This window comes from Monopterus albus, unplaced genomic scaffold (genome assembly GCF_001952655.1).
Source record: "Monopterus albus unplaced genomic scaffold, M_albus_1.0 scaffold172.1, whole genome shotgun sequence".
NCBI classification, from domain to species: Eukaryota; Metazoa; Chordata; class Actinopteri; order Synbranchiformes; family Synbranchidae; genus Monopterus; species Monopterus albus.
Genome location: NW_018128052.1, coordinates 1,055,444 through 1,065,406, shown reverse-complemented (window position 1 = coordinate 1,065,406; position 9,963 = coordinate 1,055,444). Strand labels below are relative to the sequence as shown.

General features: G+C 40.2%; 1 protein-coding gene across 1 annotated transcript in view; it reads left to right on the top strand.

The window, feature by feature from the left end:
- Positions 1-9,963, top strand: part of LOC109969344 (receptor-type tyrosine-protein phosphatase delta-like) — a 64,615-nt gene that overhangs the window by 29,112 nt on the left and 25,540 nt on the right. Inside the window, 2 exon segments of the mRNA XM_020616165.1 lie at positions 5,642-5,752; positions 6,526-6,537. Of these exon segments, the coding sequence (XP_020471821.1) occupies positions 5,642-5,752; positions 6,526-6,537 (123 nt within the window).

The window sequence follows — 9,963 nt, the reverse complement described above, 5'->3', positions numbered from 1 at the left end:
TTGACCGTGTTCAGCTCCAGGTTGTTGCGGCTACACCACAGGACCAGCTGCTCAACCTCCCGTCTGTAGGCTGACTCGTCATCGTCTCAGATGAGACCAATGACCGTTGTATCATCAGCAAACTTTAGGAGCTTGACACTCATTAACCAGCGACAGATCACATGCAGCAGACACACAGTCAAACCAAACACGTGCTGTGTTCCAGGGGAATCTAGTGTTGAGCAGCTGATCGTTCACTGCCCCAGGGTGCTTCATTGGCCGGCTGCTTGTAGGTTAGACCCGTTCAGGTAAAACAGTGAGTCCCTGTACAGGAACATTCCTGGACATACAGCAACCTCAGGCCCTGGATTTTTCTCCACATCCTCTGGTCACAGTGCAGCAGCAGGAGGTAAAATATATCCACAGAACCGGGTGCAGTCAAAAAAATTATGCTTTTAAAATGGCACCAGAGGATGTCAGGCAAGCTCACATGGACGTGCAAATGCCTGGAGATTATGATCATTCAAAGAGATCTTTAAACTACCACGTAAGACTTTATTTTGTTAGAAAAAAGTCTCATGAGCGTGAGTTTGCGAGACTTGTATAAACTGGGTTGCTTCTGCATAGAAGTACTACAACATACTTACACGTCATTTTTTGAGCTTTAGGTCACGTCTAAGATGATAATTTACCATTGTAACATTGTAGATAAGCAAAAAACAAGGAAAAGCATGCCATGGGCTCTTTAACGTTAGTTAATGGTGTTCTTTTTTGGAAGTAACACTACATTACTGTAACTGATATGCTAGTTAACCAGACATGCTAACACTTGCAGCTTACAATAGAGCAGATCACTGTTTAATCCATTCCTTACAGTTTTGCTCTTGTCCAGAATGCAGTAGCCTGCCTTCTAACTTCTGTAATACACAAAAAAGAAACCATATTTCTCCTATACTGGCTTCACTCCATTGGCCCCCCCATCCAATTTAGAGCTGACTTTAAACTTTTGCTTTCAGTTTTTAAATCACTAAATTGATTGGCACCTTCATGTTTAACTACGCTGTGCCAAGATCCAATTTAAAGCTCAAAGGTAATCATGCTTTTGCAACAGTCTGTCCGAAACTCTGGAGCAGCCTTCCACTAGAGGAATTGGGACCACCTCCAGTTTGGAATCAATCAGGTGTTTTCAACGAGTGGTCTCCCGCCCCCTGGTGGCCCTCAAAGGAATTGCAGGTGGTCCCTGCCGTGTAATCAATAATGTAGTTTTACTGTGGGAATCATAAAAAAAAAAATTAACACATATTACTTATTGATTGTGTATAATCAAATTCAGGATTAAAATAGTGCCCTATTGGTCTATCCACCCCACAACAGTGGTCCTCAAGTTAATTCTTAGCCAGAATGGTGGTCCCTGGGTCACAATTAGTTGAAACCCCTTGATTTAAATCTTTACTGAAGACATACTTTTCACACTGCCACTTGAGACAGACAGAGTTGAAGGGCCTAGCTTTTTGTGTACTGGATTATTTTATGCAGATCAATCTGATTTGTGCTAAACTTATATATGCTCCAGCTGTTCTTATATATGTATTGTATTGTTTACATTAAGTTAACGGTTTTGTGTATTGTTTTGTAAAGCACTTTGTTACCATGATGTTTTGGGGTTTGGGGGTGTACATCATCAGGCAAAATCCAGAGCTTGACAGATCTGCAGTGCCCAATTACAGCTGCTAAGACATGACTGGACAACCACTGTTTGGGGAGTGGGTTGGTCTTTTTTAGTGTCTGTAAGTAGCCAGTAACCAGTTTCAGATCCTACAATCCTGATTTAAATTCCAGTAACCAGTGTATAAAACTGGATGTTTAAACATTGCATTTGCCTTTGTGTAAAATCTTCTGCAGTGGGTGTGGGTGGAATGTAGTGTGTGTAACCAGCTTTGCTGCTGCAAGTGAAACAATAGATAACCTCAGGAGACCTGTAGGGTAAAGAAAAGCTGTGGTTTGTAAAAATCACAAAACATGCCAGAAAGAGCAGTGTGTTATTGTGTTATACAGTAGATCCATAATTATGATTAAAAACTATGCAAATGTTTTCCCATTCTCAGCTTGAAATTTATGAAAATGTGCTGGTTGCCTTGGAGCTACGCAATAAGAAGAACCTCTTTCAAACCTCTCCATGCAACATGAAACGATTTTTTTGCCCTTTTACAGTTTTCCCTCTTAGTAAATAGGTTTTCACTAGTATACAGCATAGTGAAATTTTATTTTTGTGTAATTCAAACTGTAAATGTTATAGTAATCTGTCATAATACGGTGTCACTTATCTGCTCTGGGATTCATTTTGTCCTCTGTGGGGTGTCACAGAGACGGGACACTGATTCACTGGCACAGTCTGCTTGGCCACATATTACATCAATGAAACAGCAGCAAGACAAATGGCTCCATGAGATTCACTGCAGGGTTTAATAGGATTTCAAATCACCAAAAGCATCACAAAGCTGAACAACAAAAATGCACTGTATAATGAACCAAACGCTGCAGTGAAATGACTTGGAGGAAATCAATTACACCTGAGCTGGGTGCAGAATAGCACCGAGATGTGTTACGGATGAAACACTTCTTTAAGATGTGTTTAATGGGGGCACCTTACAAGCATTGCCTCTGATTTAGTGGATGTCTGCCAGCTCTTGTTGGAGCATGGCCAGGGACCTGTTTTGGGCCACAACCATTGTTTTGTCTCTGTCTCTTCTGTTCTTTCTCTGCTGGGTCTTGGAAATAATTTTTATGGTCCATATGGGTCAGGATGAAAAATGGTATTGAGAATGACTGCACTCAAATCCAACAAAAGATGACTCTCAGCTATTTCACAGCCCATAAGTATCCATCATCTGTGTCTTTCCACTGCAGGTAACGGTCCAAACGATGGCACAGTTGTGAATGTATAAGTAAAACCTGCAAACGCACGTTGTCGATATTGTGCAGAGTCAAACTTTTCATGACATCTTTGCACGTCAACCAAGGCATCCATCTATTCCTGTTCAGTGTGTTTCCACAGATAATATTTTGGTCTCACTTGTTTGTCAGTTACTCAGCAGAATGTCTTTATAACAGATTTCAGTGAAATTAGGACACTGGCCAAAAAATCAAATGACTTCTTTTGGTGAAAATTCTTTCTTTTCCACAGAATTTCTAAAAATTAAAGGTAGATAAATCCTTTTGAACATTTACTGACAGAAAATGAAACATTTTCATCACAGATAACTATGCAACCAATCAATATAAGTAATGATTATTTTTGTTGTTAATGAATCTATCTATTATTATCAAGATTATGGTTTGATTTATAAAATTTCCGAGAGTCCAGTGTAGCGTCTTTAAACTGCTTATTTTGTCCAGCCAACAATCCAAAACTCAGTTATATTCAAATCAGGGTGAGAAAACCAGCAAATGTAAACACTGAGGAAGTGAGAACCAGTGATCGTTGACTTGAACGATGACTTCAATGATAATTAATTTTCTGCAAGGCAAAAAAAATACTCATTAATCAAAGTCGACATCAATATACAACCATTCCACGTTTGAGGAAACAGGAATAAATGGTTGAGTTATAAACAGTGTACAAATAATAAATCAGTGTCAACTTTAGAGCTTGTTTGATCCCAACAGTTGATTTTTAAAAAAAAAATTCTTTAGTCAGTGTGTTGTGATAAAAATTGCACCTGTTTGTCTTGACTGTGGATAACATCCAGTCCCAGTTAAAAGTTAATGTCCCACTGGAGACTGGAGTCCAGGTGCTCTGTGAGCTCTACAGTCAGTGTTCTGACAAAGCTATCAGGTTAGCAGTATCTGCTGTAATCTGATCGGCGGAGCCCAGCCCAGCAGACATAATACACGAGCCACAGTTGCATCTGTTTGTTTGGTGCATTTAGATCTGTATGGTGACCTTTGCATACTGTATATATACTAAACACCTGCCTTTCTTAACGTATGGTGAGGATGCTTTTTGCATAAAAGAACATTTCAGTTGCTGATTTCAAATACGTGCTGATGGTTAGCCCTATGAGCTGCTCCAAACTGTCAGATGAGTTCTTGTTTGCAGAGCTCCACCTGTCCAGCTCCATCTCTCTTCTACTCTGTCTTTCTCTCACTCCTCCTTCTGCCTCTTTCTGGAGAAGAGGCTCAGCTTGTAGAGCAGATAATTTATTCTTGTTTATCTCCCAACTCTGCCCTGTACCACGGGGAAATGAGAGAAGGAAAAATGGAGAGAAAGAGGAGGGCACGAGCTTTTTTCCTTTCATGCAACTGCAGAAGACAGAAGCAAATGGATGACAGCTTCAGCTCGCAGAGCCTCAGTTCACTACACACACTCGAACATACAAAATGCACATTTGAGCTCATGCTAGCTTTGACACGTCAGACTTTTCCTCCTCGGAGCCTCCAGAAACATGGTGTCTAACCTTCTGCAGTTACTGATCAGCTATTGTGTAATTTGGAGAATCCCACACAGACACACAAACAGTTTGTCTCTGTGGAGCCTTTTAGTGTTCAACTGGCTGCGTTCTTATGATCACCATTAGGATAACACACCATGTGTGTGAGTATGCAGTTTTGGAAAGTAAGTCCTGCTCCTAAGACAAAAAAGTGAACCATGAAACACTGAAATTACTTAAGCAAACAACCATATTTTCTCTTTTATATCTAGTGCTGCTCTCTAACAATTACAGGTAGTTTATTGGTTTCAAAAGTTAGGTGCCCCTAAAATGCCTGCTGCCACCACACACCTAGCTAAAACTAATGTAGCCTATAACAGTCCTGCAAAAAAAAAAAAAAATGCTGCCCTCACAGTGTCATCATCTTGGAGGATTACACAGAGAAGTGTTTTTGTTCTTTAGCCAACCCTCACTGATATAAATGGTGTGGACCAAACAATAGAGACACCTGTTAATAAAAGGCAATATAATTCAAGTGCACCATAAACTGCGTCCTTCAAAAGAGTTTCAACAAAGTTTGAACCATGTAATATTCTGGGTTTATTGCAGTACTACTGTATTAGGCTGCAGTCACTTTAGCCAGTGGGTACATAAACTGCCCACTGGAGTATATGAATGAAATTTTGTTTGCAGTGAATAAACTGTGACAAAATATGTTTATATAACCCTTTAAATTTGGTACCAATGTTACTATTTGATGCATTATGTATAATAATGCAGTTACTGTGTATAATGCATATATCATTATTTTACTTTTTTAAAGAGAGCAGATGTCTCTTCTCAGTTCTGCAGAATTGAAACAAAACATAGTGCTTGGTATCAGACTTAAACTATTGTGTGTGTGTGTGTGTGTGTGTGTGCACGCCTGTTCACCTACATCCCTGTTTGCACGAGTCTGTTCCTCAAAATCTGTGTCATTTACGTTTTGATTTGTCTTTGTCCTCTGAGTGTAATGCAGGGTTTTATGCTTCCTCCTCAGGCTAAAATTCATAGAAATAACAACAAAGCTGACTTTATTAAAAGCTGAAGTAATAGAGAAGAGGACAACCCGGGGTCAGAAAGAGAACAACAGATGAACATCACGTGATGAAATGGACAGCATGCAAAAGAAAGCAGAAGCATTTTCTACAGACTTGACAAAACATCTATCTCAATCTCGTTTCTTCCTGCAGGAGCCTTACAAATTGAGAACAGCGAGGAAACGGACCAAGGGAAGTACGAGTGCGTGGCCACCAACTCCCAAGGCGTGCGCTACTCCTCCCCCGCAAACCTATACGTGCGAGGTAGGACCTGAATACAGAACACACATGCACATGCGCATACATGCACAGAAACACAAAGAAGCCACTGCTATTAAGGTGCTGTTGGTATTAATGTAAATGTATTTCTTTCCCATACCTGTGCTCTTAAACAAGATTTACTAACCCATCCATTGCCTACAATATATGTTGACCTTGTTGTTTGATATTTGTCACAACCACCTTTAACAAGTCTACTTTAAACCTTGGTGCCGGCTCCTACAGTTGAATCAAATTGAGAATAAAGTTGGGAACACACCTCGGTTTAATTGCACGGAAACATCACCAGTCCCTCTACTAAAATGACTTCTGTACTAGAGGCAGATTAAGAGGAAAATGTTGCACAATACATGCACAGATTTGATTGAAATTGGAAGTTAAATAATCAGGATATAATTCATTCTTAAATATGTTTCCATTAATGGCATCTCTGCACCCACATGATCCTTGTTTAACTGATTCCAGCCTCTGGATTGTGAGTGCTGGTGTGTCACTGGCTTATGACTGAAAGACCATGACCAACATTCAGATTGACAAGTTCTAGTCTGTGTGTTCAGTGCGATATTGAAGAAGTCTGTGTGCAGTGTGTGAGGGTTGGTGCGGGTGTGTATGTGTGTGTGTGCGTGTGTGTGTGTGTGTGTGTGGTGCAGTGGAGTGAGTGAATTTGCGCTGGCCGTTTTTATTCTCTCTGTGTTTCCTCGTTCTCTCTCTCCCCCTCACGTCATTGTGTTCTGCATCAACCCCCTTCCATCCCTCAGAGCTTCGAGAAGGTTGGTGTGCTCTTTCTTTTCTTTTGTTACTCCTTTGTTTCAGAAAGCTTCACTTATTGAAACAGAGAGAAACAAAAAAGAAAAAAAAACATTTAAAGGACACCAGAGTGGTGAAATGACTTTGTCTCCGAAGTGAAGAGAGTTGATTTCTCTAAATCTGCTACGGTGATGAAGTGGTCTGCCTACGCAGCAGAGTGCACTGACTGCATTGTGAGGCCTTGTGTGCAGAACCCTCGGTATTGCCTTCACTCCCCGATCAATGTTCTCTGCATGGTATGATGTTGTTGTCATGGAGACCCAAGAATTGGAAGATTAAAAAGAGGCGATGTTTGCATGGAAGGAGCAAGAGAGAAAGAGAAAGGAGCACCGCTTGCATGTCTGTTGACTGACGGACTGACACAAGAGCATGGCACAGTGTGTGTTCACGCCTATTGATATGCTCGGATTGTGATATTACTGAACTTGCTGTCTTGTCATATCTTGCTACTATCTCTCTTTTTTTTTTTCTTTTGTATCATCATGTGTACTGTTGTGTCCCAGTTCCATGTCATCACATCTGCTCCGGTTTTGCACTTTGAGTGGACTGAGTGAAAGTCTTGCATTAGTAGTTTCGCTTGTACATGCCCTTCAGTTCTGATGTTATATTGTATGTGCTGCGCGAGTTTGTAGCATCACCTACTGGGTCGAATTCATGACGTAAACTCAAGATGGAAAGAGAATAATCATAATGCCTGTGAGGAAAATGCACTGCGCTTAACTACATCTTGTATATTTATTACAAATCAGAATGAACCAGTATAGCAGTATATCACTCACAGACCTTTCCCCTTAATTTTAAGGTTTTTTTGTTTTGTTTGTTTGTTTATTTATTAAAAAGTAGCACATTCTTCCTAGAACAGATTTAAAGTTTAATTAATAGACAATAAAATGTCACTCTGACTTTAAGGATAAGGCTGGTCATTTTCTGTATTGATAGTATTTTCAGCACTCGCTGTACAGAGAATAAAACCACCAGTGATTTTCCTCTGCTCACTGTCGGTGTCTGTCGGTCCTGGATCAGCTCACTTGTCTGTGCCATAGCCCTCCACTGTTGTTCAAAGACAATTAAAAAGACATCTGGGAAACGCACCACTGCACTTAATGTTGCCTCATTATGAAACAACAGACCTTGATATTTGTTGAGAATTCAGAGATCTCGTGCACGGGCCTTTGACTCTTGCTTACTTCAGATGCTGTAAAAGGTTTTGGCTGTTCTGATCCTTTGGGGCAACATTTTTACAGAATATCAGAGTGTGTGGTGAGAAAACATCACCCAGTGCAGTGGTGTGTTTCCCTGATGTGTTTTTAATTGTTTTTGAACAACCATGGAGGTTTATGGTACGGGCAAATAAGATGATCCAGGACTGACAGATTGACAGACATTAATCGTGAGTAGAGGAAAATCACTGTTGGTTTTAGTCTCTGTATGGGGAATGTTGATACTACTGTTCATATAGAAAACGGTTGGCCATGTCCTTAAATTTGATACACAAGATTTGCACTGCTACAGCCCTGCTTGTTCTGGTAGGACCAGTAGCGGCTGATATTATCTTGTGCTAGAACACTTTAGCTGCATATTGCTATGTAGCTAAATGACATTACTACTGAGTTCAGTGATTTTGTGACTCTTTCATACTTGTGTTACTGATACACTGTGTTTTATTATTAATAATCCCACAACTGCACCTTAAAGTATAGTCTTACTTTATGTAGACTTTTATTACTTTTGCTTAAATGATATTGTTCAGTGCAGGACTTTAGATTGTAATGGTATAGTTTATGCCTCTCACTCTGTGCCGGTGACAGCCATGGTCAGGTTGTTCGTCCACCCGTCCCATTCTTGTGAACGCAGTATGTCAGAAAAGCCCAGAGGGGATTTCTTCAAATTTGGCACAAATGTCCACTCGGACCCCAAGATTGATGTGACAAAGCTATCCATCAGTGCTCTGTAAAAAATAGCCTCCAAGTGAAAGCAGCATGTTTCTCAGTGAAAAATTTTCACTAGAATCATACATGTTGATATAGCGATAACTTCCATTTGGTCAAAAACACACAGTAAATTTTATTAAATTCCTTCAAAGTATTGACTACATGTATTATTAGTCTGGAGAGGCCTGCGTGTAAACTGGTTGGCGGAGGCAGATGTACACAAGTGAGGCAGTGCTTCTACTTAGGTAAAGGATCTAAATACTTTTTACACCACTGTGCATCTGCAGGATTCATACTAATACTACACAATCTGTGTATATATACTATAAAGCTATAGCAATATGCTGACTTGACTGTAGTTCCTGGCTCAGATACACCTCTGTTGACTGACATTTGGAATTAATCACATTCATTCACATTTTCAGATATTGAGGGGATATTAATGATTCTGTCTTATTACAGTGGTTAATGAAAGCCTTGTCCTTCAGAGACAGGCTGGCGCTGTGTAAATGTCAACTCAGCAACGGTCCTGAACAGGTATATGACGGTGCTGAGATACAGCGGTAATCCTTATGGCTGTGCCAAGGTCTTCACAGCCCATAGCCTCCAGACTCCCTGCAGAGGACAGGACTAATGATAGCTCCGCTAATAAAGATTGAGGCTCTTGCAAAGTGCACAGAAAATGGAGGGGAATGGTGAGCCCCAGCTCGATTAACTTTAAGCTACAGTAGAAGCTCTAGGAGCAGGTAAAGGATTATCCCTTGTCATGAGCTCACTTTATGGTGAAGTACTTGGCCTTGTCTCGCTGGAGGATTCTTCAGTCTGTAGTCTCATACTGCTAAGTTCACACTTAACAATCATCGTGAGTCGTCACCCTCATGCTGCTGTTGCTCATATAACCAAACTAATCCGTATGCTTAATTACTTGTCTTTTTTAATTTGTTTTTCACTTTATTGAAAAGTCTAAAGTAACTAATAACCGAATGAATGAAACAGATTATTTTGTCATGCTGCATTGCACCTGCTAAGCCTGTTGCATGCATGTCGCTGTGATGGATGCAGCCTGTCTGTCTCCAGCATGCTCAGATCAGGAGATGCCTGCCTAATCATGTCTGTTTCTAACAGATCTACTTGTCTTTGTCTCTTTGTCTCTTTCTTTTCTTCTGTATCCAATTCTGGGTATCTTTCGCCTTTTTTTTTGTTTGTTTGTTTTGTTTTTTTTACCTACAAAGTATTCCAAATGTTTTGCACTTTATCTGTTATTCATGACATGATAGTGACGCCACAGCAACGTTTAATTTGTTGAAATCATGCAAAATGTTAACTTCTATCCAACTGTCTCTAGATTCTTTGAGTAGGGGGATGTGGCCCGTGAAGATTCCAAGTAATGATGTTACACATTAAGGAGTGGAGGTTATACAGCAAATGTACCCATGTTTTGTTTAGTTTTGTTTTACT